General features: G+C 29.0%; 1 protein-coding gene and 1 non-coding gene across 4 annotated transcripts; one reads left to right on the top strand and one right to left on the bottom strand.

The window, feature by feature from the left end:
- The first annotated feature begins 1,532 nt into the window (after positions 1 to 1,532).
- Positions 1,533 to 15,194, top strand: LOC123291972 (G-protein coupled receptor moody). 3 transcript variants are annotated; one of them, XM_044872461.1, is made up of 7 exons: positions 1,960 to 1,987; positions 6,363 to 6,726; positions 6,838 to 6,978; positions 8,356 to 8,654; positions 8,726 to 8,879; positions 13,401 to 13,564; positions 13,813 to 15,194. In XM_044872461.1, exons 2-7 carry the CDS (start codon positions 6,641 to 6,643, stop codon positions 14,058 to 14,060), a joined length of 1,092 nt encoding a protein of 363 aa, XP_044728396.1. In that variant the 5' UTR covers positions 1,960 to 1,987; positions 6,363 to 6,640; the 3' UTR covers positions 14,061 to 15,194. The 3 variants fall into 3 exon arrangements, with proteins under 3 accessions (XP_044728397.1, XP_044728396.1, XP_044728395.1); XM_044872462.1 differs by lacking the exons at positions 1,960 to 1,987; positions 6,363 to 6,726 and adding an exon at positions 1,533 to 1,583; XM_044872460.1 differs by lacking the exon at positions 1,960 to 1,987 and having other exon boundaries at positions 6,359 to 6,726.
- Positions 14,461 to 14,532, bottom strand: Trnaa-ugc. The gene has a single exon. It is a non-coding gene; the product is annotated as a tRNA-Ala (tRNA).
- Positions 15,195 to 15,895: the final 701 nt, after the last annotated feature.

Raw genomic sequence — 15,895 nt, 5'->3', positions numbered from 1 at the left:
TTTTGATTCCGATGTTTTGATTCGATGTTGATTATTAAAAATTCATAATAAAAACTATTCCTAAAAGCCATACAAATTATCTGTAAAAGTTATTTTTTCATAATTTTATGCGTAATATGTTTATTGAATCAAAACAATAAAGTTTTTGCGTAAAAAGGTTGCTTAACTATATAATCGAAACGAAATTAATTTCCCGGAAATGAAATAATTCATTTGATAAAGAAAGAACCATTAATAAAAATACTACAATGTTAAAAAGCCACAACAAAAATTTGCAATAACTTTAACTAAACACATGGTCAAACCACAATATTCAAGTATAAAATTCCTAATTATTTGGTTGGTAAATAATTATCTATTTTTTACAAGCTTTTGTTAAATATCTGAAAAAAAGTTATTGCTTTAACTTTTCGCCCTGCATCGAATTTCAGAATTGTCAAACTAACATTTAACGTTTGAAGCAAGCGAAAGTATTCGCAGAATTCAAATTTACAGATTGTTTACGAAAACAGTGATGTTTACGAAAAAATGTTTCAAACAAAAGTTGTTAATATTTTTGTAAGAAACATTTTTTACATTAAACCTTTTGTACTTTATCTAACGGTTTACAAGATGAGGCCTACGGACTCAAGACTTAAACCTATGTTGCTAATTTACGAACTTTTTACGTCCTGAGCACGCATTAAAAATTTCAGCTTGATATCTCTTTTCGTTTTTGAGTTATGGAGTCCACAGACGAGCGGACAGACAAGTGAAAATGGACTAATTAGGAGATTTTATGAACACCTAATCCAAAATTTTGTTCGTACCATCAATATTTTTAAAAGTAACAAACTTGAGACTAAACTCATTATACCTCGATAAATTTCATATATACAAGGTATATATAAACCGCTCAAAAATGACAAACATATGCTCAAAACAATTCAACTTCGATTATAATATTTTCAGCTTTATAGTTTCAAAAGTTTATGATTCATTATTTAGAAAATGAAAAAAAATGTACTTGTAACCTAAACCCAAAGTTTGCCAGAATATTTTTGAATCCCTGTATATGAATAATATACAATTATAAGGGTTTCTAAAATTAAATCTCCAAAGGATTTATCTTAAAAGTTTCGGTAGCCGTTTAAATACTTTGCCATTTGTTTACTTTGCTGGATAATTGATTTTTGTTTTCCTTAACAGTACCTTCTAATCCCTTATTAAAGTACTTAAATACCTCCCTTGCATTTAAAAATACGCTTAAGTTTAAGCATAAAAGCATAAATAAACATACTGGATTTAATCTACAGACCAAAAATTGAATACTTATTTAAGTAAAGGTTATCATCGATGATCACTTGACTATATTATACAAAACTTTGTTTTTAAGACGGAAATATCGGGTACACCACAAATTAGAAAGAGAAGCGGTTTGCGCGTCATACAATACATCAAATAACAAATAAACATTACACATTTATTACAATTATTTTAAAACAAAATCGTTGAAATCGTTGCACAAAAAAAAAACAACAATAAATCAAATTCACACACAATACAAACTCTAAAAAGAAAATGTTTACTTTCAACACTTCTCAGTAAGTTTTAACTAAATTTTATTTTTGCTATATGTATATTATATTTTTTACGTAATTTATAAAAGATCCAATAATATTGCAAAATTCGTAACCCAAAAAGATAACAAAGTTCAGTGTCAAAATTATTTTGTTATAATTCAAAATGAAAATTTCAAAATCAATATAGGTTTGTATGTCCGGATTTTGTAAATTTTATGTCGTGAAGTGTCAAGTGATGCCTCCTTAATTTATTAATGTAATTAAAAGTGAATTGTTAAAATATCAACAGCCAATTTGTGGCAAACTTGTAATTTAGAGTGAATATACAAAATTTAAAAAAAAAAAAGTTTGTGCTCTAAATGATTCTGGAAAATCGATATTTAAACAATGTAACAATAACAATACTTATTTGAATAGGAAATTAGGTAAAAGTGAACATGAATTCATTTCTTTTCTGGCGTTGTGAAACTGCCAATTTTTGACCAATAAAACAGAGGGGAGAAAAATCCATAATTTTTAGATAAGGCGGACTTGGTTTGCGAAAATTCTGTACAATTTTCCTACCAAAGCCACGAAAAAATATTTACTATTTTTTTAAATACAGGATGTCCCGTGACTCGTTGTACATAGCTTAAGAGCTTGGGTAATTTTAAGTCGAAAGTGCCTTATATACTTTCATACACTACTAGAAGGAATATTTGCGACCATATTAAGAATAACTTCTTCGTTGGAAAGTTCTTGCTGTGAAACTTTGAACATGATTTTGACTCCTTTCAAAACGTCGTATTAACTCGAAATTTGGCATACTTTTCAAGGACCGATGTCAATACAATAATTTAATAATTTATTTGATTATCTTGATCAGGATTTTAAGGATAAACGATTTCCATATCAAAAAGCATATACATTTACTTGCGCTCCCACCATATTTATATTGAATTTTTTATAAAAAAACTAAAAAATACGCTTTTGTAACTAGATGAACTAATTTCATTAAATTTAAAAAAAAAATCATTTTATCGTAAAAAAGCGTGGAGTGCTTTTTAAGATATTTTATAATGACTTTACTTTTACCAATATATGTCTATAAGAAAGTAATGCTTGTTGCATAATGAAGCGTTTTTTAATGGCGTCTCACGCATCAAAAGTTAATTACGAGCTCGCTTTTCGTCAGAATATCAAAGAGCAAAAAAACATCTCTATATTCATTTTGTATTGCAGCCTTTTTTAAGGATATCCAGACTTGAAACTATGTATTTTAATGGGATCACTGCAATGGTTTAAAAATATTTATTAACCCTATATTTTTTTTAATCTATGTGTGAGGGTCGAGTTGATGGATTTTTATAACCCGCATCAATTTAAAAAATATTAATAAAATGTATATTAAAATATTAAATATTGTTTTATATAATTTATAATTATTAATAGTTAAAATATATATTGATTATATTAACCACTTGAGTGACGTGATGTATATTTAAAAAAAATGATATTTTAAAAGATTTATTCAAAAAATTAAAAAGTTAATTGAATTGGGTTGTTGAATAAAAAATAATCATCAATTTTTGTATTTTATTTCAATTTTTTATCATAAATAATATAGAACTTTTTTAAAAGCTATGTATAATTAAATACAAGTTAATTAAAAGGCACAAAATATACAAAAGAATTCACAGATTACAAACGTTATTTAGACCAAGTGTGCTTACGTTCTTTCATGAAAACGTGTTATATAATATCACTGCAACATAAACTTGTAGCCATTAGGTACTCTTGTCTGAAAGTGTCAGGAAACAAAGTAGTCAGAAAAGTGGCAAAAAATTTTGAGTATTTATTCCAAATTTTTTTTTCTGAAATTGTTAAACAATAGCGGCTTTTTGACGCCATACAACCTTTCTAGTATTGTAAATGGTTGCCTGCAATGAAAAAACAGTAACGGGAACGTAAATTTTCGCGTATTTAATTTCCTTTCCCATACTGTTATTTTTTTCATTGCAGGTAACCATTTAAAATACCAGACAGGTTTTCTGGCGTTCAAATACGCAAATTAAAAAATTTAGTTGCAAGTAGCAAATTCCATAGTTGTCCGGGAATGTATGGCTTTTTCCTAGTAAATGCACTTACTATTCTAATATAGTAAGAATGAATAATATGATTTGTTATATATATTTTTGGCTAACTAAATGTATTAATAAAATTATAATAATAATAATTTGAAATGTTTATTATAAAATAACATGTTTCATTTGTAAAACAATTCGTTTGCTGATTAAATTACTTTTATAATGTTTATTCTAATTTTCATAATTATTTTTAAAAAATATCAAATTAATAATAATAATTGTTGAATCACATTTAAATCAATATGTGCTTAGTAGGAATGTTGTCTTTTATTTGAGTTGTACTATCACGGATAAAAAATCTAATATAATTTTCTAAACCAGTGCTTCTTCATCTTTTAGTCCACCTTTTGAGAGTTGATAATGAAAAACTTAATAATCAGGAAATTAGACGTTTTAACCGTGCCTTGAGTGTCTAATTTATGAAAAAAGGAGGTTTTCTCCGAATTTGCTTGGGATTCTCCCGAAATCGGGTAGTCCGACTCCCGATATCATCATAAGTGAAATACGTTTGGGAGCAAAAAAAAAGTTGTGCTACCTGCTTAAATAAGCACAACCTTTTTACGTAGTTTCACACCTCCTATAAGGGGTCCAAATAACATACCCAAAAAGTAGCTTTTGGAGAAAATAGACACCAAAGTTTTGCCCCAATTTGCTCCCTCACGAGAAAACATGATATTTTCGAAAAATTGTTTCAGTCAAAAGTTGTTTATTTTTTTATAAGGAACATTTTTTACATTTGAACTTTTGTTCTATCTCTAACGGTTTAAAATACCCAAAACTCAAAATTTTAACATTTCTGAAATCCATGTAAATTCTTCAAGCGTCATATCTCAAAAAATATTAGAAAAACGGAGCTGTGATTTGCCTTAAATTGTTCAAATTTAATATAATTTCAAAATGATAGTAGTAACCAAAGTCAAAAGCTCAAAAAAGTTCGAACATTTTGCAATTTTTCACGGATTACAAAGGTAGCACAATTTTTTTTTTTACTTGAAAAACGTAGTCATCCAGTTTTGAGATTTTAATGAGAGTGCAATTAACTAAATTAAAACTACAAAGATATGAATGAAAATTGACTCATGATTTAGTTACGTATTAAAAGTGGTTTGACAAGATTGTTAATTTATTATACCTATGTTCTTTATTCTATTCTTCAAAAAGTTATTATTATTTTATAAAATTCATAGAAATTTATGAAATTTCTTTGATTAAGACATTTTTTTATGACTAGATATAGAACATAATTGAATGACTAAGAAAATATTTGATGAAATGTTGTGTACATTCATTAAATAAACCAATCATTTCAAGAAACATGTCATCAACTAAGAGAAGCTGATTCACAAAGCGACCAGATAACCATCATTCGTTTACGCCAAGGTGTTTGTTTTATATGATAAATAGCAGAAACAATCCAGACCTAATTCTATATCTTTGACTCATTTGAACTTTTTAGTTTAGGTATCCTGGAATATTGTAGAACACTCTCTAACCTTTTGAAATATTTTATATCATTCTCGAACATTATTTATTCTCAAAAATCTAAAGCATTCTGAATCATTCTAGATCATTCTCGCAGATTTCAAAAAATTATTGAAAATTTCCTGATCATTCTCAAACAATCTGGAATAATTAAGAATATTCTGAGAAATTCTTGCAAATTCTATATAGAGGCTGAGGTTAAAGTTCTGATTTCGATAAGAAAGGGGACATATCACTCTGTATGACTGTGCAAAATTTCAAATCGATATTCCAATAAACAACGAAAATGTGAGGGTGTCTTCATCTTAAATGCGACACACTGTATAAATGAGTTGAAATTTTTTATTTTTTTTAACTCTTTATTTATTATACGGGGAAATTATTCATGTAGATCTCAAGGGTCGCACCAGAGCGACTTTGTTCTAAAGTGGTAGTCCTAACCATAGGCGAATTCTGGTGAATAGACCACAAAAACCACTTGTTGTAAAAATGTTTAGCAGATTTCCAAAGCAAATGGAGCTATTGCTTTTATACTGATGATGGAAATTTGAAAAAAAATTTTCATCGATCCTACCTATTAGATGTCAAAGGTGGCCATCTATGTTTTTGTGTACCCTCTCTAGGGATTGCAATTTAAGTCCGATTTGAATGAAATGTGTTATCAAAAAAGGTTTAAGTATTTGAATTGTCAGGTTCGTTATGGACAGATAAACAAGAGGGGGTGGTGTGCACAAAGTACAAAATTTTGAATTTTTTCAATATAAAAATTGATATATTAATTAATTTTTTATCAGTTTTAAGCAATAAAATACTCTTCTCATTTTTTATCTAGACGCTTAGTTTTCGAAATAAAAATTCATGAAAAATTAAAAATGCAATATTCGACTTTAAGAAAAGTGTGTTATTTTTTTCAATCTCTAAGGGAATTGGCGTAGCCAACGTAGCTCCTGCACTACGATTATTTTTTTGATATCAAAAATGCATCACATTATCGCATATTTCATAAAAAGATCGGTACCTAATGCTAACTAAAGCACATTTAAATAACGTTGAGGTTTACAAGCAACAAGAAAAAATAAATCTACACCATAGTTTAAATTACGTACAATATTAATAATAATAATAATAATATTTATTTATTATGGCAAAGTAAAGGACATAATGATGAGCCATGATTAAATTTAATTAATAGTTTTAGTGGTACAGTGTTGTCGACGAGATGTGGGAGCTAGCCAAACAACCAACCCATCCATCATCATTGCATGTGTAAAACGTAACTCCTGGTGATCTTTTTATAGAGATAATGAGGACGAACAAAACAATTATTATTATTATAAAACTAAATCATTAAACATTTGTGAATTATATCCTATATATTAGGTATAGAGTCCCCTAATAAATAATAAAATATCATAATAGATATTCCAGAATATATCGCTCAAAGTGCATCACTTCACCTAGACAGACACTATGCAAATATCACCTGAATTACAAGTGAATTATAATATTGGCTATAATGTGCCACAAAATTTTAGTGATGGGGGTCAATTTCAAAGGTGTGTTGTGCTAAATTAATGTGTGAAAATATTGTGTTTATTATTTATAAATAATGTGAAATTTTGTGTTTAAGTTGGAATTAAAATTTGTTTTAATTGTTGATTTTATAGGTTTTCAAGAACCATTTTAACAATGGCATCAGTTGCAACAATTGCTCTAATGGTTGTGGGTGTATTTGGTAATTCGTTAACAATCATTGCATTGGCAAAACGGTCGAAAATTCGTACAATGGCTGCAGCTTTTATAGTCAGGTGTTATAATCATTTATCTATTTTTAAGGTAGTACGAGCGCCAAAGCAATTTTAGACTTAGGGTTGAAATTATTTGTACCTTACTTTCAACATAGATGTTGACTTCTGTTATAACTTCATGAATAAAGACGAAAAATAAAATTTTTCGATATTTGCCTTGGTTTTCGAAATTTCCAAAGCTAAATAATTCAAAAAAAAAAATTTTTATTCTTTGTTTTTGTCTTATATTGTCAAGTTATAATTCACCATCAAATTTGAAAATATATAAGTTTGTGTCTCCACTACCGTGTTCATACATCCTTAATTAGTCGGGCACAACGGGTTTTTTGTTTTCAATAATTTATTAAGGTTTTAACTTTAATTTAAATAGTTTTTTTTTTTTTTTTTTTTAAATTTCCACCGACTAGTTTTGGAGAAATCAATGAAAACATAGTATCCATCCCCTTAAAATTTTCAGAATTAATTTAGTCTTAGTCCAATTTCATATATAATCAAGCCTTTTATCCAAAATTGCCTTGGTGCTCGTACATCCTTAATAATTTTTCAAAGAATTTTTTTGCAAATATTAATTTTTCAAAGTTATTAATATATAAAGTTTATAATATATTAATGGGCAAGTTTTTGAAATATCGACTATGTAAATTTCTCCGGGATATCACTTCTTCTATAAGATTTTAGTCCATAACTTTTAAACTAATCGTTTATTAAGTAAACACATTTTATTTGCTTAAAATCCACTTTATTTAAGATTTTGTCAATCAAAATATTTTGTTTATGCACATCGACTTGTTAGTCATCTTCAGAGCAAATTGTTAATCGTAGAATAGATTCAATTTATTCACGTATTGGTTCAAAATTACTAAAATTGGACAAAAATTTGTTTTTATCCAAATTGGCGATCCTTAATGATTGAATAACTTGATTAATGAAAGGTAAATAATGGCTACAGCTCTGGTTGTCAGGTCAGAATCGTAGGAAGATTTCTTACGGGCGTTATTTTAACAGGCTAATTTTTTAACTCATTTTCGAATTTTCAGTCATTCACGAAAATGACTGATCATTCGAAGCTATACCTTTTGGATAGTTCTAAATAGCCACTCTACTGTCGTATAAAGAAACCGATTTGTATCGTTATGGCTTTTATTTGGAAATGTTTATCTTGATGATTTTCGCCATTGAGTGGTCCAAAATGATTGGTTATGCAAAAATTTTTCTGTGACAAATAAGTCAGTTACAAATTTTTTTGTTACACCTGCGACGATCAAAATGCTATGACCACAGTTTTCCCTGCAATAATTAGATACGTAATCCGACCTATATTAAGGGATCCGAAATTATAACAAATGACTTGACATTTTGTGTATTTTTTTCTTTTAGTTTATGTATTGCCGATTTATTATTTTGTTTCACCGTATTACCATTTTCTGCTAGTCATTTTCTACATGGTACATGGGTTCATGGTGATTTGTTATGTTCGCTAATACCATTTTTACGATATGGAAATGTTGGTGTATCGCTATTATCAGTTGCAATGATATCAATCAATCGTTATGTATTAATTGCATGGCCACATTTATATCCAAGAATTTATACACGATGTACAGTTGCATTTTTTATTGCATTCTGTTGGTTATTTAGCTATGGAATGCAATTACCAACACTATTAGGAATTTGGGGTAAGTTATCAAAAAAATGTTTACTATATTGAACTAATGTGTAATGTGTAATGTGCATCATTCTATTGTAGGTGAATTTGGATACGACGCTCGTTTAGGAACGTGCACAATTAAAAAGGATGAACATGGTCGAAGTTCCAAAACAGCATTATTCATAATAGCGTTTATTGTACCATGTCTCATTATTATTGTATGTTATGCAAAAATATTTTTAGTTGTAAAAAAGTAAGTAATTTTATTTCAAATTAGTCCAGTAATTTTGATGAAACAACCTCTAAATTTGGAGAAACATAAATTTGTTTCAAAAGGATTTCGGGGGATAGTAAATACATACTTCATAAAACCATTAAAAAAATCAATATAACCATATGATAAACCAAGCATGTAATCCTACTAAATTTGGGTCATACTTTTCAAATTTCTGATCAAAATTAACCTGGCTCTAATATATTTCAAGAATGTGGAGTCCTAGTCCCGGAATTAAGCACATAACTGCTAGCTAGCGAAAAATTGACATCACAGCTGAAAAGAATGGCTCAAAATTAGTGGGTTTCAAAAAAAATTCCAATAAGATCGGATCAAATTTGCCTATGTTATCAAAAAAATCGAATTTTTTAACTTTATGACGTCATCAAAATCAAAAAAATTTAATTTTGCTCTATCACATCTAAATTTTATCCAATTTTGATAAACCAAGTATGTAATCCTACTAAATTTGGGTCATACTTTTCAAATTTCTGATCAAAATTAACCTGGCTCTAATAGATTTCAAGAATGTGGAGTCCTAGTCCCGGAATTAAGCACATAAGTGCTAGATAGCGAAAAATTGACATCACAGCTGAAAAGAATGGCTCAAAATTAGTGGGTTTCAAAAAAAATTCCAATAAGATCGGATCAAATTTGCCTATGTTATCAAAAAATTCAAATTTTTTAACTTTATGACGTCATCAGAATCAAAAAAATTTAATTTTGCTCTATCACATCTAAATTTTATCCAATTTTGATAAACCAAGGATGTAATCCTACTAAATTTGGGTCATACTTTTCAAATTTCTGATCAAAATTAACCTGGCTCTAATAGATTTCAAGAATGTGGAGTCCTAGTCCCGGAATTAAGCACATAAGTGCTAAATAGCGAAAAATTGACATCACAGATGAAAAGAATGGCTCAAAATTAGTGGGTTTCAAAAAAAATTCCAATAAGATCGGAACAAATTTGCCTATGTTATCAAAACATTCAAATTTTTTTACTTTATGACGTCATCAGAATCAAAAAAATTTAATTTTGCTCTATCACATCTAAATTTTATCCAATTTTGATAAACCAAGGATGTAATCCTACAAAATTTGGGTCATACTTTTCAAATTTCTGATCAAAATTAATCTGGCTCTAATATATTTCAAGAATGTGGAGTCCTAGTCCCGGAATTAAGCACATAACTGCTAGCTAGCGAAAAATTGACATCACATCTGAAAAGAATGGCTCAAAATTAGTGGGTTTCAAAAAAAATTCCAATAAGATCGGATCAAATTTGCCTGTGTTATCAAAAAAATCGAATTTTTTAACTTTATGACGTCATCAAAATCAAAAAAATTTAATTTTGCTCTATCACATCTAAATTTTATCCAATTTTGATAAACCAAGTATGTAATCCTACTAAATTTGGGTCATACTTTTCAAATTTCTGATCAAAATTAACCTGGCTCTAATAGATTTCAAGAATGTGGAGTCCTAGTCCCGGAATTAAGCACATAAGTGCTAGCTAGCGAAAAATTGACATCACAGCTGAAAAGAATGGCCCAAAGTTAGTGGGTTTCAAAAAAAATTCCAATAAGATCGGATCAAATTTGCCTGTGTTATCAAAAAAATCGAATTTTTTAACTTTATGACGTCATCAGAATCAAAAAAATTTAATTTTGCTCTATCACATCTAAATTTTATCCAATTTTGATAAACCAAGGATGTAATCCTACTAAATTTGGGTCATACTTTTCAAATTTCTGATCAAAATTAACCTGGCTCTAATAGATTTCAAGAATGTGGAGTCCTAGTCCCGGAATTAAGCACATAACTGCTAGCTAGCGAAAAATTGACATCACAGCTGAAAAGAATGGCTCAAAATTAGTGGGTTTCAAAAAAAATTCCAATAAGATCGGATCAAATTTGCCTATGTTATCAAAAAAATCGAATTTTTTAACTTTATGACGTCATCAAAATCAAAAAAATTTAATTTTGCTCTATCACATCTAAATTTTATCCAATTTTGATAAACCAAGTATGTAATCCTACTAAATTTGGGTCATACTTTTCAAATTTCTGATCAAAATTAACCTGGCTCTAATAGATTTCAAGAATGTGGAGTCCTAGTCCCGGAATTAAGCACATAAGTGCTAGATAGCGAAAAATTGACATCACAGCTGAAAAGAATGGCTCAAAATTAGTGGGTTTCAAAAAAAATTCCAATAAGATCGGATCAAATTTGCCTATGTTATCAAAAAATTCAAATTTTTTAACTTTATGACGTCATCAGAATCAAAAAAATTTAATTTTGCTCTATCACATCTAAATTTTATCCAATTTTGATAAACCAAGGATGTAATCCTACTAAATTTGGGTCATACTTTTCAAATTTCTGATCAAAATTAACCTGGCTCTAATAGATTTCAAGAATGTGGAGTCCTAGTCCCGGAATTAAGCACATAAGTGCTAAATAGCGAAAAATTGACATCACAGATGAAAAGAATGGCTCAAAATTAGTGGGTTTCAAAAAAAATTCCAATAAGATCGGAACAAATTTGCCTGTGTTATCAAAACATTCAAATTTTTTTACTTTATGACGTCATCAGAATCAAAAAAATTTAATTTTGCTCTATCACATCTAAATTTTATCCAATTTTGATAAACCAAGGATGTAATCCTACAAAATTTGGGTCATACTTTTCAAATTTCTGATCAAAATTAATCTGGCTCTAATAGATTTCAAGAATGTGGAGTCCTAGTCCCGGAATTAAGCACATAACTGCTAGCTAGCGAAAAATTGACATCACATCTGAAAAGAATGGCTCAAAATTAGTGGGTTTCAAAAAAAATTCCAATAAGATCGGATCAAATTTGCCTGTGTTATCAAAAAAATCGAATTTTTTAACTTTATGACGTCATCAAAATCAAAAAAATTTAATTTTGCTCTATCACATCTAAATTTTATCCAATTTTGATAAACCAAGTATGTAATCCTACTAAATTTGGGTCATACTTTTCAAATTTCTGATCAAAATTAACCTGGCTCTAATAGATTTCAAGAATGTGGAGTCCTAGTCCCGGAATTAAGCACATAAGTGCTAGATAGCGAAAAATTGACATCACAGCTGAAAAGAATGGCTCAAAATTAGTGGGTTTCAAAAAAAATTCCAATAAGATCGGATCAAATTTGCCTATGTTATCAAAAAATTCAAATTTTTTAACTTTATGACGTCATCAGAATCAAAAAAATTTAATTTTGCTCTATCACATCTAAATTTTATCCAATTTTGAAAAACCAAGGATGTAATCCTACTAAATTTGGGTCATACTTTTCAAATTTCTGATCAAAATTAACCTGGCTCTAATAGATTTCAAGAATGTGGAGTCCTAGTCCCGGAATTAAGCACATAACTGCTAGCTAGCGAAAAATTGACATCACAGCTGAAAAGAATGGCTCAAAATTAGTGGGTTTCAAAAAAAATTCCAATAAGATCGGACCAAATTTGCCTGTGTTATCAAAAAAATCGAATTTTTTAACTTTATGACGTCATCAAAATCAAAAAAATTTAATTTTGCTCTATCACATCTAAATTTTATCCAATTTTGATAAACCAAGTATGTAATCCTACTAAATTTGGGTCATACTTTTCAAATTTCTGATCAAAATTAGCCTGGCTCTAATAGATTTCAAGAATGTGGAGTCCTAGTCCCGGAATTAAGCACATAACTGCTAGCTAGCGAAAAATTGACATCACAGCTGAAGAGAACGGCTCAAAATTAGTGGGTTTCAAAAAAAATTCCAATAAGATCGGATCAAATTTGCTTGTGTTATCAAAAAAATCGAATGTTTTAACTGTATGACTTTATGTAAATTATTGAGCGCCTTTTACATGATTCATTACTAACTTTTTGTTTTGCGTATAAAACATACGTTTTGTTTTGCGCTTTTATTTCTTATGTGTAGGTGGCGGATACCTCCTTTGCCAAGCCCTAGTTACGGACCTGGTAGAACATCCTTTTTTAGGAGAAAGCCGCCCCTAAAACCCTATAAACAAAAATTTCAAAATTTATGAAAAGTCGAAATCGTTTTTTTTTTTTTATTACTGATCTAAATTTAATTGAGTTTCCCAGTTGGAAAACTTTTCATAATCAATAAAAACTTTCCTAAAATGTTTAAAACTTAAATTTATTCGAAGAGTTAACACGGGATTATGAAAATGTTCGAGAACACGTAAAAATCTCGAGAACGGAATATAAGAACAAAAAATATGACTATTTACTGCGATGGATTTTTGAACATCTAGTAACATATTTTCCTAGGGACACAGAGGGTTAGTGCTTTAGACAATCGGCCCCAGAAGAATGGGGCTAGAAAGACCCTCTACTTTGGGTTTTTACAGGTATTTTTGATACCTTCTCGGCTAATACTCTTAATATAATGATAATGTCAATCGACAGGAGCATACTTTTAAAAATTCAAAAATTTTACGTGTTCTATTTTATAGGTCACATGCACGAGTTCAAAGGCATACGAGTAGAACCACATCAGAAGGAAAACGAAGTGAATGGTCAGTTACAAAAATGGTATTAGCAATTTTCTTAGGGTTTTTAATATGTTATTTACCAATAACCCTTGTAAAAGTGGCTGATGAGAATGTTACATATCCAGGTAAATAAAAAATCTATCAACTATTTGATTTTTTCACAAGACAGCTACGTCCACGCCGAAAGCAACACTGGAACTTTATACAATGCTTATATTTTTGCATTTTTTGTAATTGTTTCTGTTGTTTCTGATTCCTGGTGGGTCATTTCACCAGAAAAATTTCAGCATGGACTTGTGGTCTATTATGATTAAAATTATGCTGATCACTTATTAAATTTCTAATTGCAAATTTTATAATAATTTTTTTTCAGGATTCCACATCACCGGTTATTTAATGCTATTTCTGTCAGCATGCATAAATCCAATAATTTATGTGACAATGAATAAGCAATATCGACAAGCTTATCGTGATGCATTGATCTGTAAATCAAATTCACCGCAACAGAATACCGATTTACCAAGTAGAACGTTAATGTCCGTTGTATTCGTACCAAATCGTCCAAACCAGCAAGCAGTAATGCAAATTAAAACTAATAATAATTCGGTTATATTAAATTAGTTTTTATGGAGAAAATTTTACAGTACGTTAATCACGGGCGTTGTTTTTAAATCTGCAGAATTACAGCCAATCGGAAAACATATCGATAATAATCAATAAGGAATCTTATTTTCAATTCTTCCCACGCTAAGAGACAGTAATGTAATATGGGGCTTTATTTTATGGCAAAATTATTAGTATAATTATTGTATTTTAAATAAATACTGGTAGTTTTCCAAATTTCATACAATCTTATTTAAAAGAAATTACATACTTGATACAAGGTTGCCAAAACTGTATCTGTAAGTGAAAGTGTCTGTTCCACGAGTAAAAAGAACCAAAAAATGAACACACGCAATATTTGACTATAATAATTGGTCTTCCTAAATAAAAAAAGATTTGATTTCATTGAAAAAAAATTTGGAGATGCGGGGGATCGAACCCCGGGCCTTTCACATGCAAAGCGAACGCTCTACCACTGAGCTACATCCCCTTCTATTCGTACTTCATAAAAATGCAGTCTCAAGGCACTAGAGCAAGTTGCAACGTACTAAAAAGATTTTTTGATTATGTTATTTCAAAAATAAAAAAGAAATAAAAAAGTACGGAATTTTCGAGTCCGAAACCTTGGATCCATCAATCCTGGGAGAAATCCCGACAGAGAAGCTGTGAGGTTTCTGCGTGGCGTCTGGCCTCGGCAGAATCCTATAGCTTCATCTGATTAAAATATCTGTTACTCGAAAACGTCTCGCCTTCGGGTGACTGGTTGTTCTCAAGGAGGACACAGAGGAACTATTGGTCTAGGCTAAGGAATAAGGATCCATTTGCGGTACCCTTCTTATGTTTTATTACTATTATTATTATTAAGTTCTACTATTTCTTGATCTATGTAAACGAAATTTGAATCATAATTTCCAGTACGCGTTTTTCTTTAGTTAAAATATATGCGAATGAGATTGATTACTCAGATATGATTGTGTGTTTATGAAGTAAATTTTCTTGTATGAAAATAATTTATAATAAATGTAAATAAATTTCATCAGTGATGAAGCCAATTAAAGTACCTGTAATGTATAGATTTAGTTTTATATTTATAGAATTTAGAAAATTTCGAATATGTCGACGTTGCTCATCATTAGTGAATTTAATACCTTGCGTGAATGAAACTTCTTGATTAGTTAATTTATTTACTATTAAAACTATGAAAAACAAAATATTTCCAAAAGTCCTTAGTTTTAAACTCAAAAATATGCTCAAACAATTGAATTATATCCCGAATTTAACACATTCAACACATGCTAGGTATTAAAATTATTATTGGTTAAATAAAAACTCAACAATAAATGGTTAATGTTTTATTTATCTAATTTTAAAAAAAATGCTTTTCACGTTAAAATGAAACAAAATCGAATTCAAAACAAAATAAATAATAAAAACAAATCGAAAACTATTTATACAATTTTTGTTTATTTATTCCATTTGTTATTTTCATTTTTTTTTAAATAATTTTAAAAAATCCAAAAAATTTTCTTTGCTAATTGACCAGAGTTGAACACGCAATAGTTATTTTTTTCTTTTGAATCATGCAGAAAATTATCCGAATTTTACGAAACCTTGTGAAGGTGCTGCCTAACAATTTTCAATCGAAATAGTAAATCTTCCTTCTTACAAAAACTGTTTTTAAAAAACAATCATTTTTCGTAATTTAGCTTTTACTAGCAATACTTTTTAAAACCTAACTTAAATTTAACAGGCTAAAAAGTATCACAGATAGGTGACTTAATTTTTGGTTCATTTAAGTTAACTTTCTAACTCTGTTAAATAAAAGTTAAATAACTATTTTATTCTGACGCTCC

Source organism: Chrysoperla carnea, chromosome 2, assembly GCF_905475395.1.
Source record: "Chrysoperla carnea chromosome 2, inChrCarn1.1, whole genome shotgun sequence".
Lineage (NCBI taxonomy): Eukaryota > Metazoa > Arthropoda > Insecta > Neuroptera > Chrysopidae > Chrysoperla > Chrysoperla carnea.
Note: the sequence above shows the minus strand (reverse complement) of the source record. Positions and strands in the feature narration are given on the sequence as shown.

Excerpts from the sequence above, each read along its gene's own strand:
- LOC123291972 (XM_044872461.1), top strand. The coding sequence starts at position 6,641 with ATGCAAATATCACCTGAATTACAAGTGAATTATAATATTGGCTATAAT. Across the intron at positions 8,655-8,725 it reads AACACTATTAGGAATTTGGG|GTGAATTTGGATACGACGCT; the intron begins GTAAGTTATCAA and ends ATTCTATTGTAG. Across the intron at positions 8,880-13,400 it reads ATATTTTTAGTTGTAAAAAA|GTCACATGCACGAGTTCAAA; the intron begins GTAAGTAATTTT and ends TCTATTTTATAG.